Source organism: Mercenaria mercenaria, chromosome 5, assembly GCF_021730395.1.
Source record: "Mercenaria mercenaria strain notata chromosome 5, MADL_Memer_1, whole genome shotgun sequence".
NCBI lineage: Eukaryota > Metazoa > Mollusca > Bivalvia > Venerida > Veneridae > Mercenaria > Mercenaria mercenaria.
The window spans coordinates 38551578-38571732 of NC_069365.1; the positions used below are offsets into that span (position 1 = coordinate 38551578).

General features: G+C 34.3%; 1 protein-coding gene across 9 annotated transcripts in view; it reads right to left on the bottom strand.

Moving 5' to 3' along the window:
* Positions 1–8720: 8720 nt before the first annotated feature.
* Positions 8721–20155, bottom strand: part of LOC123556906 (ets DNA-binding protein pokkuri-like) — a 135169-nt gene continuing 123734 nt past the window's right edge. For all 9 annotated transcript variants that reach the window (XM_053543238.1, XM_053543240.1, XM_053543239.1 and 6 more), the window contains 2 exons: positions 19566–19758; positions 8721–17571 (listed from right to left, as the gene is read on the bottom strand). In XM_053543238.1, coding sequence (XP_053399213.1) covers positions 17463–17571; positions 19566–19758 — 302 coding nt within the window. In that variant the 3' untranslated portion in view covers positions 8721–17462. The remainder of the gene's footprint in view (positions 17572–19565; positions 19759–20155) is intronic.

Genomic DNA, 20155 nt, shown 5'->3' on the forward strand with positions numbered 1-20155 from the left:
AGTTTCCACCAAAACATCACCTCTTCCTCTCAAACAAAGCAGCATTCAAACACTAATAAGTATTTTGTTTTTTATTGTTAGTGCCGGGAAGTGCTTGGAATATCAATCAACCGAGCAAAGCAGCAGGACCAAACCGCACTCAACCAGTTGTCGTTGAGAAGCTAAAGGTTGGCATCGATGACGTATCGGTTGTAATTTTTTTTCAAAACTCTATCTATTCAGGTACCGATCCAGTAAACTGGACAAGTGTTTTTGTCTGCATACTGCCCAGTTACCCGGCAAACTATCGACCTATATCGTTAACATTGTATATCATACCAAACCGTAAAACACATAAATCTTCGAAGAGACATGTGGGAAAATGAACGGGATATAGAATTTACCATTCAATATGTCAGGTACTGTAAATTACAAAAAAAAAAAACAAAAAAAACAAAAAAACAATACCTTCTTCCAGTCCAAACCCTAGTTCAAAATATATTGGCGTTGATATAGCAACAATATTGGCTTAATAAAAAGGAACTTCACAGAAAGAAACGAACAAAACAAAACCGTTGCATATAAAACACTTGTCTGTCCTTACATTAGTTGGAAGGTACATCTTAGATCCATCTACACAGGTTAACACAAAATAGAAAGTGATTATCGAGGCCAGGTAATTCGACAGGTCACAAGATATTTCACCTCACCCCTCTTTCCAGTGTTACAGCCATGCAAAAGGGTCGTCTTTAAAATCAGACGACTGGTAATATTTTCCGAATTCTACCACCAGCTTCACTGATATAGTCCAGACAAGAACACCTTTTAAGCTCCAGACCAGTACGTGGCATACTGGAATAATCTGTCTGGCCATATCGTTACCATCCCTGATCATGATGCTTTCGAGGTGGTTGTGGCACACATCCGGTATTCGTGCAGAAAGTAATGTTTTTAAAACTTTTTATCTCTTAACATGCTAACATGTTTTCGTATTAGCGGCTAATGTTGAACGCATTAGACTTTTAGAAGTCTGTTAATCTTAACTAACAAGTAGGCTTGCACGTCATTTCTATAATACTCGAAAGAGGCATTGACATTAATAAAAAGATTTCCAAATAAACAGCAAAAAAATTCTGTGAGATGAAAATTATCTGAAACAAGGAACCCGGCCTTCGTTTGGCTAGAACAACAATCGCACGATTCAAAGTCGAGCGTAATAATCCCTCTACCACAAAGTCTAGACTAGAAACTAGACTGATAACGAACAATTTGTCCAAAAAAAATTCAGACTTTGATATTTTTTCTTTTATTTTATGTAATAGTGACAAATGCCAGTCTATTTCTCAGATTTTCCAAGAGGACTGATCCTAATATAATATTATTCTAATAGTATTTCTTTTATTATAAGTAATTTAAAATAATTCCAGCCATCGATTAATGGAACATAATCAAGAGTGATGCTGTGTCATGATCGTGCGAATCAAGAAAATGCAAGACAGCAAGAAAAAGATAATTGAGCCGCACCATGAAAAAACCAACATAGTACATTTGCGACCAGCATGGATCCATACACTGTTCGCTTTCAAACCCTATTGCAATTAGAGAAACCGTTAGAGAACAGTATGGATCCTGACCAGACTGCGCAGACTGATCTGGATCCATGCTGGTCGCAAATGCACTATGTTGGTTTTCTCATGGTGCGGCTCAATTATATACATAAATGCATAGTTTACAGTTTTGCTATATAAAAATGACAAATTTATTGTAATTTTCGGTTTATGTGATATAAGCAACAAATAAATACTAACATTATTATAAAGACGGTATTTAATGACATTTTAAGCATAATTCCGAAGAAAATACGGAGAAAAATTATATAAAACTAGATCTAAAAATAATTTATAAAATAAGCACAGTTCAAGTCTAATTTTCAATTTTATATCATTAAAATTTAGATGTGATGTGACAAACATCTCCTTGGAATAAACACAAACCAAAACAAATGTATGCGCTGGAAATGTATTGCTCTTAAGAGCTTTGAAGACTTTCAAGTGGTCGAAGTGTGGATTTTACATTATAAGAAATGTCAAGGTTTTCGAAGTCAGTCTGTCGTAATAACATACAATAACACGTACCTAGGTCAGCTATCAACAGTTTTGCTAACGTTCAATGCTGTTGTTGGAATGATGTACTTTAAGACAGACATACGCGTCAAAGGGATAATGTACACCAAATTTTCACAATTTTTGGCATTAGGTGGCCTTAGTTTTCTTTTTTTTTTCTTACCTTTTCAAGAAAAATCTTCAAGTACTCGAAAGATTGTCTATTTTCCCATTCGTATTTGATAAAGCTGCACATACAGATTTTATTTAAAGTCGATAGTACATGTATAGACAACCGACTTGAAACTTGAAACAATTAGAAATCAGGACGTTTTTAAATGCTGTTTACTTTGAAATGGAATGCGGGTGGGGGTGTGGGGAGGGAGAGAGAGAGAGAGAGAGAGAGAGTAGAGTAAAGCAGTTTTCACGAAGTGTGGGGATTTTACAATATGATTATGTAAGAATGTACTGAGTGGTATTACTATTATTTTCTGTATATTCTTTTTCCAGTCCTTTACTTCTTGCGAGGGTGTCCTCATCTTAAAAAGTCTATCCATATGACATTAAAAGGAAATATGGAGAAAATCATGGTCACCCGACTTAGATACGTGATAAAAATATAATACTACGTAGGCAGGGATCTGAAAATAGCCTTAACTTAAACGTTCATTTTATCCAGCAATTTAATCACAATCTCGGAAGCATGTAATGTTACTCTGTCTGCAGATGCTCTTTTCTACAATCTAGGACCATTAAAACATAACTGGAATGGAAGTGGCCTTTACTGGTCGAGAAAATGGATGGACTATACAGACAACCATGGAGGTATATCCGGCGGATTACTTTTGCGTTAATAGCTCTTTTGATGATTTTTGCGGGGATGCGGGGAGGGGGTGCGTAAAATAAGATATACTAAAACGTAACTGTCGGCACGATTATTTTATTCGTATGTTGATATAAGTGAGAAACAATTTTTGTCCGGTTTGGAAAAAAAATAAGGTTATTTACAATGGCATTATATTATTCAGTTCCTTTATTGTTATTTCTAGCTTATTTCACTTACGGGGCGTATTTGTATCTCTTACATTATATTTATACAAACCTATACAATCGGAAATGTCTTCTAGAAATAAAACAAAATTGCAGTCATAGCCTTAACTACAGGATACGAGTCATAAGCTATATCACATATATTGTTCAGCATCAAGTTTTGAACGAGGCTTAAATCTAGGGCTACACCCAAAAGTTTATCCGTTCTTACCGGAACCGTGTTCACAGATTCTTTTGAGAAAGATGCCATTTTTTCATTTCGTATAGTTGGCGGGTATAAGTCCCCCGTCACTGAAAATATGAGGACATAAAATACACCCTTTATCTAAAGATACCATAAAATGCAGTAGAACTTTTCCATACAGGGACTCCTAATGCCTTGTCCAAACAAGAGCTGTCGGAGAACAGCAGCGCTCGACTATTCAACTGCCTTGTCAACTGCATAAAGTTAAGTCGTTGACGGGGCATAATTTTGTAAAAAATAAAAAAAGCAAAACAGAGTTATGGAACCTGTGCAGTGTAAGTCAGTTCTTCACAGTGAATAGGTGTGTGAAGTTTCAATCTATTCCCACAAGTGGTTACTGAGATACCAGTGTCCTTCGTCAAAACGTTGCCTAACTAATGGTACAGTCATTACACAATCCAAAATTGTCAATGCGAGAAAGTTGTGCAAATCGTGTTCTGTATAGTCATATCAGTGTATGTGAACGATAAAACAGTGTTTTCCGTTTAGGAGCCACTAGTAATGTATCTGCATTTCCAGAGAAATAGCTTGTTCTCATTATCGACATGCATGGTCATATCACCTAGCAGTTAAATTTTCAGACGAGCATCGGGTTTCAACAGCAGACACATTTGTGCAAGGATGTCTTAGATCATACAAGGTCACTCACAGTACTGGCAAAGAGAATAATGCTTTGTTTTGTTGAGCTTCGATGCAAACTAACACAATTCAGGCCATATGGTGCTTTTCAACGTTTTGTTGTCGAAGAAGACCCCAGGTGCCAATTTTGGCATTATTTCTGGCTTAGGCAGAACCACAGACCTTCCACAAGCAAGCACGGCGGTTTCCTCATATGATCACTTGAGCATGGAGAGGACCAAGAGATTTGTGGTTATTCGATGTAAGCTACCTAACCACACGGTCACAGAGGCCACGTAAACTCTCTCTATTTGTGGACAGCTTTGTAAGGAAAGCAATACCCTGACAACAAGGCCAGCGTTCAGTAGATTAAACTAAGTGATATGTTGGAACATACAGAAAACAAACCCAACTGATTGTAAAAATATTCAACTAACATTTTTCTTTTGTGTACATTTGGGAGTGATTTTTTCATTGAAATATATATGCATTAACAATAATTATTATACCTCACTTTTGTCTACAATGGTAAAATCCCATTACCCGAAAAGGAGATATTTTGACTGTCAGAAACATTTTTAATCTTTTTAACACGTGACCAAGCGAAAGTGACTGTCAGGTCATGTGACCGCGCTGATATTTTGAATGTCATATAAGGGCAAATAACTACTTCAGTTTTTTAGCCATATGATTGCCTCCCTTGTACAGAATATCATATGATAATGACGTCGCTGTTCAATGTGTACACAACTGATTACCGCGCTAAAGATGAAACTACTGAATTAAATGAATCAAAAACATATTTATTTTTTTGTGTTTAGTTTTGTTCGGTATAATAAAATAAATACCATATGGCAGCGTGTGTGACATTGATATTGTCAACCCTCGGAACAGAATGTCACCACTCGGCTTTCGCCTCGGGTGACATTCTGCCCTCGGGTTGACAATATCAATGTCACACACGCTGCCATATGGTATTTATATAATATATGGTCAGACATAACGTATAACAAAGTAAGGAGATATTTATCATTTGGCGAATATAGTGGAAAACTCACAAATGTATGGCTAGTAGATATCAGTCTAATTCAAATGTTTGCACAGTTAATGCTCTGTAATGTTCACTTTTTTTTTGTGATGTCTCTGATAACAAACACATCTTCTCATGAAAAAGTGGTTAACTGCTGAATTATATGGCGATGCAGTTAGCCACTTTTTACCCAGAAATGAATAAAATGTGGTCACTGAATACTCATTCTGATATTACTAAATATCTTATAAGAGGCAAGTGGGAATAACCTTGTACATGTGTTCATGAACATTTAAAATATACTGTCATTTCTATGCAAAAAGTGGCTAACTGCATTAACATAAAGCAGAACTAATCCCCAGTTACGCTATGGTGACGAATTGTACTTCTCTTTCAGCACTTTTTAAGCACTATTAAGGTAACTTGACAGGGAAAACGAGATGGCGTCACGAAATTAGGGTTAGTCACATTATTTACTCTTATAGACATATGCTGCTACAGAGGTCTAAAGATGCATTTTAATCATTTAACACACACATAAACACTTGTAAAAATGCATTTAATATATATAAATATATAATCAAATGTTCTGAAACCCACCCTGAAATCTAGTCAATTTTTGTGCGAATTTTGCAGAAAAGTTATGTATCCAAACTGAAAATAATTTATATCCTCATATCTTTGAATGTGTCCTTCAGGTGCTCCACCTATGAACAAAAGAACATATCCACTGAGTTTTATGCTATTTGCTCTGGAATTTCATCAGTAAATTATAAATTTCTATATTTTACACCCTAAAAAGTTGAAACCTGCCTGCAGTATGAGGGTCGTTAAAAAAATTCAAAGTACATGTAAGTTTACGTTGTCCTTATTTCTGAGACTTTACATCCTCACTATTAAGAGTTTTGAGTGATGTGTTTATTTCTTAGTAATTCTACATTGTTTGTATTTAAATTTTATAAAAACGTTTACAATCTTTTCAATCTGTGTCCTAGTTCAAATGTGTTTGCTACTGTTTGAATAACCTCAATGTCAAAACTTTACTGACTTGCATGGAATCTCATGGAAAGCGTGGATCTTAGGCCATACTAAATTTATGTATGTTTAATGTAATTGATTAAAGTACATTTTCTGATTTTCTGTTGCCTTCCAAAAAATATAGAGACAGTTTAGATTAAGGATTTCTTCATTTGAACATTAAAGGGTCATAAAACATAATGTAATAATACCAAAATCACTATGTTTGGGTTCATTTTCCATTCATAGGACTGGGTGAGTTTTACATAAACATATTTTTGGAATTGCATAGCCCTTGTTACTGAATTATTTGCAACAAATATTGAAATTTTAATTTACTGATGAAATTCCAGAGCAAATAGCTCAAAACTCAGAGGATAAGTTCTTTTGTTCATAGGTGGAGCACCTGAAGGACATATTCAAACATATGATGATATAAATTATTTTCAGTTTGGATACATAACTTTTCCGCAAAATGCGCACAAAAATTGACTAGTTTTCATGGTGAGTTTCAGAACATCTGATTTTATAATTTTATAAATTAAGTGCATTTTTAAAATTGTTTATGTGTGTGTTAAATGATTAAAATGCATCTTTAGACCTCTATAGCAGCATATTGTCTATAGGGGTAAATATTGTGACCAACCCTAATTTCGTGACGCCATCTTGGTTGTTCATGTCAAGTTACCTTAAATACTATACTTGTTTATTCAAATCTTAGTTCTAAAAGCTTGAAATATACCTTACTAATAATAATTATTCATATGTCATTCTGGCAAGATTTTTTTTCCTGACCATAGTTGAAAATAGCAATAGCACAAATTCCTTAAATATGTCTAATTACAAAATTTCTTTATTCCTTCTTCATGTACGTCTGTTTCTTATATGCTCTTATCATTGCATATTTTATGTAAATGTGTACATATGCTAATGTGCTGTTTATACGTTTACATTTACACATACACCTATTTCCATATTAGAGAGATGTTGGCGGTTGCCTTCTTTGAATGCGGCTTTTCATGTTCAAGTGGACTTTTTGTCCTTGTTTTTTAACCTTTGCCCTACTAAATTTCTAAAATGGACTGGTCCATCGGTCAATGTTGGTAGCACCACTTATTATTCAAAGGGGTGTTCACTGAAAATTTACTGATTGAACAGGGAACAGTGTAGACCATAATCAGCCTGCATGGATGTGCAGGATGATCTTGGTCTGCCCTTGTCGCAAAGGCAAAATCACTTGTTGCCAGTAGGCTGTTGGTTTTGGTACATGCATCGGTAATCAAGTACTCAAGTAGAGGTTTTTTTTTTAATGTTTGTCCATACTATCAAAGACGTTACGTCGGGTAATATCTTTGGTATAATTTTAAAGAATTTTGTTTTAAAATAATAGTAATATTAAAATCATCTATGAGGAAGGAAACCCTGGTGCTCTACCTTCACTTGCACACAAAACGTCTAGCGCAATATGAAACATGGCAGATTTAATCATTTATTTAAAACAGATTTGTCAGTATTGTAAGTAATTGCTGTAAATTTGTTAATTACCGCATTACGGTATAGTACAACTTCCAGTTTTTCACCTGTGCTTGGCAGCCAGTGGCCTCCGTCAAAACTTTGTCTGAAATTGGTGCTACAGTCATCACACAACGCACGAAACTTGTGCAAATCCTGTTCTATATAGAATTCAGTGTAAGTGAATGACAAAACAGGTTTCAACTGCAAAGAATGTCCTGGATCAGATGCAAACTCACACAATATAGGTCATATGGTGATTCCCTGCGTTTCGTTGTTTATGAAGACACCAGGTGCTAGTTTTGGCATTATTTCAGGCCTAGGCAGACACCTGGGTAGAACTACCGACCTTCCACAAGCAAGCACGGCGGCTTCCTCATATGATCGCCTGAGCATTGGGAGGACCAATAAGTGGTTTGTGGCAAGTGATTCGATGTCAGCTACCTAACAACACGGTCACAGAGGCCACGTAAATTCTCTCCATTATCTGGAAAGTACAGAACAATACAGTACTTTTCCGCCTGTGCTTGGCAGCCAGTGGCCTCCGTCAAAACATTGTCTAAAATTGGTGCAACAGTCATCACACAATCCAAAATTGTCAACGCACGAAACTTGTGCAAAATCCTGTTCTGTATAGAATTCAGTGCAAGTGAACGACAAAACAGGTTTCAACAGCAAAGATAGATTTGTGCAAGGATGTCTTGGATCAGACAAATTCAACCATTTTGTTTTACACTAAAGGTACACATTTCAGTCACCGGAGATTGGGATGGCAATAAGGCAATTAGAGAGAATGATTCTTCGTTTTGTTGAGCTTCGATGCAAACTCACACGATATAGGTCATTTAAGAGAACAACAGGTGCCACTTTTAGGATTATTTCTGGCTTAGGCTGGCACCTGGCTAGAACCACCGATCTTCCACAAGTATGCACGGCGGCTTCCTCATATGATCACTTGAGGATGGAGAGGACCAAAAGAGATTTGTGGCAAGTGATTCGATGTAAGCTACCGAACCACACGGTCACAGAGGCCACGTAAATTCTCTCCATTTCTGGACAGCTTTGTAAGGAAAGCGTTACCTTGACAAGGCAACTAGACCTGTTCCAGGCAAGCGTTCAGTAGATTCCACTAAGTGATATATTGGAACATAAAGAAAACAAACACAACTGATTGTAAAAATATTCAACTAACATTTTTATTTTTAGTACATTTGGGAGTGATTTTTTTTCAATGAAATATATATACATTAACAATAAATATATGGTCAGACATAACTTATAACAAAGTAAGGAGCTATAATCATGTGGCGAATATAAGTGGAAAACTCACAAATGTATGGCTAGTAGATATCAGTCTAATTCAAATGTTTGCACAGTTAATGCTCTGTAATGTTTACTGTATTCTGTGATGTCTCTGATTACAAATCTTCTCAGGAAAAAGTGGTTAACTGCTGAATTATATGTGGATGCAGTTAGCCACTTTTGCCCTGAAGTGATGAAAATGTGCTTACTGAATAAACTCATTCTGACATTACTAAAATTCTAATTAGTGGCAAGTAGGAATAAAATTGTACATGGTACATGTGTTCATGAACACTCAACTCTAACATAAAGCAGAACTTATCCAAAGTTAAGCTACGGTGACTAATTGTACTTCTCTTTCAGCACTTTTTAAGCACTTCAGATATTAAATACTAAATTTTTTTTATTCAAATCTTAGTTTTTAAAGCTTGAAATATACCCAACTAATAATATTCATATGTCATTCTGGCAACATTCGTTTTGTTCCCGACCATACTTGAAAGTAGCAATGATAGCAAAGATTCCTTAAGTATGTCTAATTACAAAATTTGTTGTTTTTTTTTAAGTAGAACGATTCATAGCATATAGTATAAATGTAAACCCAACTTTTGATATTCACCCCCATTTTTTTGGCGGAAATAAGAATGAGCTGCATTCTGTAAGTGTTTGTTTGGTTTACAGCAAATGAACACAACTTAGGTCATATGGTGGCTTTTCTGATTTTGAAGGAAGACCCCTGCTGCCAGCATTTTTTTCAGGCATGAGCGGGAACAAGGGTTGAACAACCAACTTTCCCCAAGCCAACTGGATGGCTTCATCACATGAAGCATTCTACACCCCATACGAGGTTTTGAACCCACATCAGTGAGTAGCAAGTAATTCAAAGTATGTGACCTTATCTACTCTGCCATGGAGCCCCCTAGTGTTTAGTGAAGTTTTTTTTTTTTTAGTTTATTCATACATAGGCCTTCTGCACCATAAATGATTATAATAAGGCAAAAAAAGTATTAACTATTTGGCTAGGCACACAAGTATCCTCATACAAGTTGGCTGAATGAGTTTATATCATTAATGTTTAAATGTTGCTTCTTCAACAACAACAAAACAAACATCACATTTCGTACAACGAAAAAGAAAAAAAAACATTTCATTTTCCACTTATTACATATGTAACTTGTAAATTATTTACAGATTTTCCAGTATCAACATATAAATAATATCAAATCAGTATTTGTTTTCCATATTTCATAAAATATGTCAGAAAAATATAAGAAAAGCTATTTTATGACAAAACAAGCAACTGTAGACTGGATACTATTATAGACAGTTTTGTTTTCACTAACATTTGTAAAAAACAAGAGGGCCAAGATGGCCCTAGGCCGCTCACCTGAGAAACACACTATAACACAGCATATTAAACGGAGTAAACATGTTTGACCTAGTGATTTCATGGAAAAAAATATTCTGACCAATTATCATTAAAATTGGAGCAATAATATTGAGTATAAGTACATATTCTTTGATTTGACCTAAAGACCTAGTTTTTGACTCCAGATGACCCATATTCGAACTTGACCTAGATTTCATCAAGGCTATCATTCTGACCAAATTTCATGAAGATCAATTGAAAAATATAGCCTCTATCACATACACAAGGTTTTTCTTTGATTTGACCTAGTGATCTACTTTTTGACCCAAGATGACCCATTTTCAAATTTGGCCTAGATTTCATTAAGGTAATCATTTTGACCTCATTTCAGGAAGATCAATTGAAAGAAACAGCCTCTATCGCATATACAAGCGTTTCCTTTGATTTTACCTAGTGACCTAGTTTTTGACCCCAGATGACCCATATTCAAATCTGACCTAGATTTCATCAAGGCAATCATTCTGACCAAAACTCATGAAGATTAATTGAAAAATACAGCCTCTATCACATACACAAGGTTTTTCTTTGATTTGACCTAGTGACCTAGTTTTTGACCACAGATGACACATTTTCGAACTTGTCCTATATTTTATCAATGTAATCATTCTCACCAAAATTCATGAAGATTAATTGAAAAATACAGCCTCTATCACATACACAAGGTTTTTCTTTGATTTGACCAAGTGACCTAGTTTTTTACCCCAGATAACCCATTTTTGAACTTGGCCTAGATTTTATCAAGGTAATCATTCTGATCAAAATTCATGAAGATTAATTGAAAAATACAGCCTCTATCGCATACACAAGGTTTTACTTTGATTTGACCTAGTGACCTAGTTTTTGACCCCAGATGACCCATTTTCAAACTCAGCCTAGATTTCATCAAGGTAATCATTCTGAGCAAAATTCATGAAGATTAATTGAAAAATACAGCCTCTATCGCGTACACAAGGTTTTTTTTTTTTATTTGACCTAGTGACCTAGTTTTTGACCCCAGATGACCCATATTTATATTCAGCCTAGATTTCATCAAGATAATCATTCTGACCAAAATTCATGAAGATTAATTGAAAAATACAGCCTCTATTGCATACACAAGGTTTTTCTTTGATTTGACCTAGTGACCTAGTTTTTGACCCCAGATGACCCATTTTCGAACTTGGTCTAGATTTTATCAAGATAATCATTCTGACCAAATTTCATGAAGATCAGTTGAAAAATACAGCCTCTATCGCATACACAAGCTAAATGTTGACAGACGACAGACAGACGCCGGACATCGAGCGATCACAAAAACTCACCTGAGCATTGCTCAGGTGAGCTAAAAAGAGCTACTTGAAAATTTAAAACAAGCTGTGTACATGAAGAAGCATTTGTCCTTTTGTACTTTTATGCGTACATGTGTGTGATGTAAATATGTATAAATAATGACAAATGTCTGCTAAAACCTGTGTAATAAATTTAAGTGTTTTGCTTGCTACATGTACATCTACTTTTAATACTTCAGATATTGTTTAACATGTGCAAATGCACATATTGAATGTGTATGGCTGAACAGTACCAAACTGACTTTTGAAGTTTTCAGAGGCTTATTGAAATAAAGAAAAGAAAAACTACAAATAGAGGCACCCATACAATTCAGAAAACAAAATGTCTCTATCTCTATACAAAATACTAGACAGCAAGTGTAGCATCTTAGCAACAGGAATATGGCCTATGGTCTATCAAATAACAAAATAAAAATTGATACAAAAGTCACTTAATCTACAGCATTATAACTAGGCACTTTTTAGTACTTCAATCAATATGCATATACAAAGATAAAATATAATGCCCATGGAAATTTTGATACAGTCATGCCTGTGCAAAGAAGTATAAATAGTACGATATACAATCTAACCTGTTAGACAACTTGTTTTTTCCATTACATTTTCCATGTAAATCAAACTGCAAATAATGAGCATCTGTAAACAGAGACCACATTCTCGGTCTCCCAAGTGCAGTTTCACTGCAGGTTTCACTGTATAAACACTTAATTACTTCTTGCACTAAGGCAACTTATCATGTATTGCTTTAAGTTAATCTCCAGGAAAACAGTAGCTATTTCCTACAATTAAGGGTGTAAAAAACTATCTCCGAAATTTAAAGGGGCAGGTCTTTGCTTTTATGTGACCTTATTGAAATAAAAACTATAACTGTAAAGTATCACTAATCTCAAATCAGTACTTTTTCGGGTGATATCATATGAATGTGATACAAAGTACAGCCAAGTTTTTTTCTATGTTCACATCTGGTCTTTACCATCTATCTAACACTGAAGATAGCTTTCCTATACAAGTTACAGACTATGCGAGTGTTTTGTATCTACTTACTGTCCAGAACTAAATGATTTTTTCCCACTTTTTACTTACAATTATAAAGATATGAAATAACTTTTTAATAAAAACAATTCACATATGTCTGGCAGACTGCCCCTTTAAAGTGTATCGAAACTGTAAACCTCCTGCTTTGTAATTAGGACCTTAAAAATATTTGTATTTCCTCTAGTCCTTCATAACACTTTTTCAATCACCTTTTTTATGGCTGCTGATGGTATTGTAATGTTTGAAGAGCTTGTTTTGTAAGTATAATGTATATGACAGAAAGGTATCTTACAAAAATTACCTCTGCAATAAATACAGGTGTAACTATATACATTATCAAGAGACAGGTATGTTACACACAAATACAAGGAACTCAAGCAGGTTTAAGAAGAACACTGAGAAAACACTGGCCACATTTTGGCATACATAATTATGCATTTCAATATATATGTAACACAAAATTCTATCATACACTGATAAATCATTTAATATTTTGGGGGTTTCCAACAGATGTCTACTGCACAGACTAAACCATTCAGTGGAGCACATTAAACATTTTTATACAATCTTTATTATCAGCATCTATATGTGTCAGAATTAGGAAAACAATTTTTCTTTTTTTAATTTCTTGGATTACCCATCACCATAACTTATGTCTTTTGACAAGGTCTAAAACAAAAACAAGCTTAAAACATTTTTTTAGAGATATTTTGTCCAAAATCATTTTCTTTATAGTAACGGGATTTATAGCCTAGATAGGCTTAATATGGTATTCAGGTAGTCTTCTTTCAATATTTTAAGTTCCAAAAACTGACTTTCATCTATTACTATAACAACATGGATATTAAATGTGAAAATATACTAATTAGCCTTGAAAAATACTCAAAACACCATTTTTCACTAAACATAATTCATTAAGGCACTCTCTATGAGCAGATTTTTCATTAAAATGAAAAATAAAAATACTGTCAGATTTAATTTCAAAATTTGAACAAATTGTTTCAATTGCATGTCAACTTTTAAGCCTAAGAAAATGAGAAAATATCAACAACAAAAAAAAAAAACGATCTAAAAACAAAGTATTTCAAAATCTTCTGTCTTAAAAAAAAACAACAAAACAAAATCAGACCGACTTCTTCATATCTCAAATAAAAAAAAAGGTTCATCTCCATACTACAAAGACACAAGCATGCTGCTGCCTGTCTCCAGATGAAAATAAATTATTATTATATCAGTCTGACCTCGGAGAAACTGGAATGAAATATGGGTCCCAAGGTTTGGAATGGGTATTACATAACAAATGTTCCACATGAATATAATGGAAGAATATACTCCCTTATACATGTACTATGACAGAATAAAGCTTCACTCCAAATAAAAGCTTTGACAAAGTCTCACTTAAAACATCACTTTTAAACAAAGCCTCAAATTTCATAAAGCCTTGTTTTAGGCAAAGTCAAGCTCCTCAAAATAACATGTTAGATTTAAAGCCATACCTTAGACAATGTTAGACAAAGTCTCACTTTGGATAAAAACATCTTTAGACAAATACAAATGGATAAAGCCTCACTTCTATACACAAAGCCTCACCTTGGTCAAAGCTTTCAGAGTATTTAAATTCATATTTCATTATCACAGCAAATGCCAAGGGAGAGTAGAGTATTTGTTAAGCCTATGTTTTCACTTCAAAGAAAATAAATCTTGTTCACTGAGGTGCATCTTTTTTTCCTTTAATCAGTTCAGTTATGTACAAACTTTAGACACAGGATGTATATTGAAATGAAGATGCTGAAACCAAAGGGGACCAGAAATTAAAAAGCTGCCAAATTTATTTTTCTTAAAACCTGCCTCATTTAAACCAATACCATACGAAATTTTTCAACAATTCTTTCAAAGATGAACTTTTCATTCTTTGTGCTTTTAATGACTCTTTAGCCTGCTTGCGTTTAAGTGATTTTACTTTTGCAAGAAGTGCAGACCAAGATCAGCCTGTACAGATGTACAGGCTGATCATGTTCTGCATTGTTCAGTATTCAGTCAGTAAATTTCCAGTGAACACCCCTTTGAATAATAGTTGGTACTGCCCAAACTGATAGATGGACCAGTCCATTTTAGAAATTTAGCAGGGTAAAGGTTAAAACTTATTTAAATCACCACATGAATAAACATAAAACAGCATAATCAATCAAAAAAAAAACCATAGCACATTTATAATAATCTGTAAGTGTAAGCCACATAACAGTAACATAAACATTATCGCCCATCACATGAAAAATACAAAAATAATATGCAAACCATTTCTCATTCTCAAAAAGTGATTTTCGTAAAAACCTGAGGGAATACCATATATATATAATATACAACATGGTCAGTGGTCAGTGGTCTGTGGTCAATGGAATATGGAAATTTATACATTTGTGAGCAAGTTGGCCCAACTTTGGAATGTGGGTGGGATATACAAGTCCTTGTGTTTTGACAAATCAGACACAAAAAATGTTTATATCACTCAAACAAACTGTGAAACAGTAATGAATGTCAAAATGAAAATAATAGCACTTGAGAGCTATGAATTGCAGACAAAGATCTGCTTACACCATACAATTAAAGGACTTGTCTCTAAATTAAAGTCAAAATATCATAACTTAAACAAACATAAAGGAATACGATTTTGCTGTCAGCTTTACATACTACTATTTTTCATCAGAACTTTACCCCAAGACAAGCAGAGCTGAAGTAATATTTTCTATCCATTATAAAATGAGCCGCGCCATGAAAAAATCAACATGGTGGGTTCGCGATCAGCATGGATCCAGACCAGCCTGCGCATCTGCGCAGTCTGGTCAGGATCCATGCTGTTTGCTTTCAAAGTCTATTGCAATTAGAGAAACTGTTAGCGAACAGCACAGATCCTGACCAGACTGGTCTGGATCCATGCTGGTCGCAAAGCCACTATGTTGGTTTTCCCATGGCATGGCTCAAATGTTATTTTTTTTCTAATTGCACTGCACAAAACTCCCAGGATCATGCCATTTCCATCTTTTCCCTTTACAACAAACATGTAAGAAGAATTTGAGCCGTGCCATGTGAAAACCAACATAGTGGGTTTGCGACCAGCATGGATCCAGACCAGCCTGCGCATCCGCGCAGTCTGGTCAGGCTCCATGCTGTTCGCTTTTAAAGCCTATTGGAATTGGAGAAACTGTTAGCGAACAGCATGGATCCTGACCAGACTGCGCGGATGCGCAGGCTGGTCTGGATCCATGCTGGTCGCACACCCACTATGTTGGTTTTCCCATGGCACGGCTCATTTCAACATAAACACAGAGATAAGCCCCTTCACTATTCTTACAATCAAATAATTCTCTTACATTTCAGTCAAACCAATTTTTCTCTAATTCATATGCATTCAAACTAAATTATATTTTTTTTGTACTATTAATTTATTAAATGGTAATCAATTCATACTGATATGTTTATAAACTTCTGATATTTGATGAGTCAAAGCAGAGCAAGCATGTTAAATGATTTAACTGTTTTTCAATTTCTTACAAAGTTATAAACTCTAGAAACAATGCAAAACAAAATAATTTTTATCACTTTTTTGTTGAAAATTTCCAATCTCCTCAAAGGAAGAAATCATTTTGATGCATCTTAAAATATGAAAAACAAAAATCTTTTTCTTGTAAGTACCTTGAACTTTAAAAGACATAATCATTTTAAAGCTGACTCCACATTCTTGTACGGCCTCGAGGCCAGGTCTCTTTGGGGAGTGAACTTTAAATGTATGTACATTTGAAATAAGATAGAGGTTTACATTTATACAAGAACTACAGCGACACACTGTACATGGCACATCATAATGAGAATTTATACGACCTTTACATGCAATAAGTCTCTACATTGTTAAAGTAACTATACAATAAATGGCTTTCTGAACTCAAATACTTCATGTTGTTACATGGCTTCTTGTGAAAGCTGCCCACTTGATGCTGACAAAACTTGCACCCCCCATCTCGTTTTCATTTCATTTTGCTGCAACCTTATGTATTCATTCACATGTATAACCAGCAATAAAATATAATTAAACTTAACTGTCACTATAAACAGGCTTGATGAATGACTTTTATCTTCAAAACATTTCTTTTTCACCACAAACCACGGCCATGAATACGTAATAAACATTATAATGCTAACTAAAGCATACATTTTATGTTTTAGCAAAACATTATACCATAAACAAGCTTTATGAGAAATGTTAACTTGAATGAAACAAAAGCCATTTGATTTTACAAAAATACCAATGTTTTATCAAAATGGTGAATCATTTAACACTCTTAACAATACTGTTATCCCTGACAAATTTCTTCTGTTCTCACTCTCTTTATGTTGCTCAGTAGCAAACAAAACAGATCTTTAATTCAAATCTAAAGACACGTTCATGTTGTCATGCTGCACTGTATATGCAAACAGTATATCCAACTTTCCCGTAGATAATTAGGCCAGTCGTAGTCCACTTTTGTCAGTTTTGCTGGGCCAGTACTTACATTGCACAGGACAGGTAACTCTCCTCACACAAATAAAATTTAGTGTGTCCAGTGCTCTCCCTTCTTTCACTCTCTAGTGTTCGGGCAGGTTACAGCCTATCCTTGAGATTTGACTAGCAAATGAAACCTGAATTTATCTTCAATTTTTTTTTGTCCAGATCATATGATCAACATTATCACATGACCAGGTCATGTGACTAAAATATTCTGTGCACAAAACGACACATATCACATGAAATTCAGAGTTGAGATTTTATCTCCACTATTTTTCACTATGCATTTGTGCAATCTATTTCTATGATCTGTTTCGGGACTTCTGCAAACTGATATACCAGTCGTTGACCATCTACTTTATTTAAGATTCCCCTAGCGTAGTAGTATCTGTAATAGAACAAAAAGTATCATTAAATTGTTTCAATGTCCTCACTAAATTTGCTACTGAAACAGAGATAGGAAGGGGAAAAAATTGGCAACAAAAAATTTGCTAACAATTTATTTGATGTATTATAAATACAAATTGGCAAGATGTGGAAAATGTTTCTCAGAATCATCTGCCCCTTTTTCTTAAATGTTCTCCAACCCTTTCTCTTACTTGGAAGTGAACAAATGAGAAGCTACGTAGCATAACTGTTTGAACATCCCTCATAGCAGTATCAATTTAAGTTCTAAAAGTTAAGAAATTATAATCAATCAACGTGGGCTTAATGACAACCTCATTGTGCTAGAAAGCTCTGTTATATGATCTATTTATATAAAACTATTTGTGAAATTATTGTTTGGGTATATAAATAAAGAATAAGGTCTAACAATGATTTAACTAGTGGGGGGTATCAAACTTTGAATAATGAACTAGGATCATCTAGATTAACTATTTTTTACCATTAAATATTACTATGCAGAAACAAAACAAATGGATAATATTACAGGTCAAAAATCTCATTTTTGCTAAAACAATAATTTTTGTTACATAATTATATTTGTTCCCATAAATTTTATAAAGGTCACAGTCATGTTTGAAATATATAAATATTGGTCACTGGGTAACGTCTGCCATGTAACACAGAAAATATGGCAGGATAAAATATTATGTAGAGCAAAAATAAAACGTATTACAAAATACATATTTCATGTTATAATTAGTGGGATATGTCATCTTTATTATTCAAACTAATGGGCACTGCGTTAAAACTTGCACCTAAATCACATTTACAAACTTACATATATCAAGCAGTATAAGTGTTATGTATATACGAACATCTGTTCCTGCTTTAAAAACAAAACTCTTCATCATTTTCTAATGATTTAATGTTGACTCTATGCCTAAATTGTTATGCATATGATTATTCTCCTAACCATTTTTTAGCTGAAGTATGAAAATGTTTTACTTCTTAACGAGACACTTTATTCTGAACCTTAAATAATTAGTATACAATGTAGCAGGTCTCCTTGTGTATTTTCACAGATAGAGCTGTCTTGGCAATAAAGTTGATTTGAAGTGTTTAACACGTTTTTTCCCCATTATAACTCTAGTCAATTTAGCGACACAAGCACTATTCTTATAAAACCATTGACATGCTGTCGTTTTTATCTTACATCTTGTTCTATTTTGTTTTTCTTTTATACTAAATATGTTTTAGAATATGTTGACTCTGATACATCAAGAACTGTTTGTAAAATACATTTGCTCCCCATGATGGAATGCTGATCGTCATAAGTTACTTTTTCAGTCCCAAATATCCTGTGACCTTGATCCTTGACATAATAATCCAAGAAACAACAGGGGTCATCTTTTCACCACAGGCAATCATCCTATATGAAGTTTGACAATTAACCAAAACATAAACCACTTACTGATCGGAAAGAAACTGGCGTACCCTCGGACTTACCATCATCTTAATAAGCAAAACAGTATATCCCCTCATTCTCCGAGGAGGCATATCATATCAACTTTACATCTAGCACACACTTGTGATTTATTGTTTGTGAAATAATTTTTTTATTTAACAGAAATGAGCTGCACCATGAGAAAACCAACATAGTGCATCTGTGACCAGCATGGATCCAGACCAGCCTGCACATCCGCGCAGTCTGGTCAGGATCCATGCTGTTTGCTTTCAAACCCTATTGCAATTAGAGAAACCATTAGTGAACAGCATCGATCCTGACCAGACTGCGCAAATGCGCAGGCTGGTCTGGATCAATGCTGTTCACAAATGCACTATGCTGGTTTTCTCATGGCGCGGCTCAAATTACGAAGTAGGTTCTAACATAAGAACTACTTTCGAAACTGCTCACAATAGTTACCTTTCCCATGTTTGAAAAATGTAATGCTAATATTACAGACATAAAATATCTTGATAGAAATATTATATTACCTTAAGGCTCTGCCCATTGTTTCATAATTCATGTCTGGTTTATTTTTGTGCAGACCCCAAAGCTTTGAAACTGCTTTTGAATCGACAAGTTTGAATATTCCCTTTTCCCGATTTGTCCATTTAATGTAACGTGGACATGTTTCTCTGTTTTGTAGCAACTGTAACAAGAACTCCCATAAGTATGTTGTACTACCTGAAAATACACAAGTAGAAATGTTAGTGTGGAAAAAAAATTTGTTTAAATGTAACTGATACATGTTATATGATATATGTAACAAATGAGTAAATACAATTTTTTTGCTGTGCAGTTACAGTTTCTTGTGTAGCTATAATTTTAAAAAGAACAACTTGATCTGAAAAACTTTTGAAAACGAAAGTGTCGAAACTGTGTAAAATACAAAACAACTGCACTAAACTGATCTCATACAGATTCTGATCCCATACAGATTTTATCTGCATATTCTATTTTCAGAAGCATTGTGCCCAACATATAAAAATTCGATATTTCGACCTAATACATTTGACATGGTATACATAAATATAAAAGCTACTATGCATCACTATAGTTCATTTTATGTTGGAATGAAAGC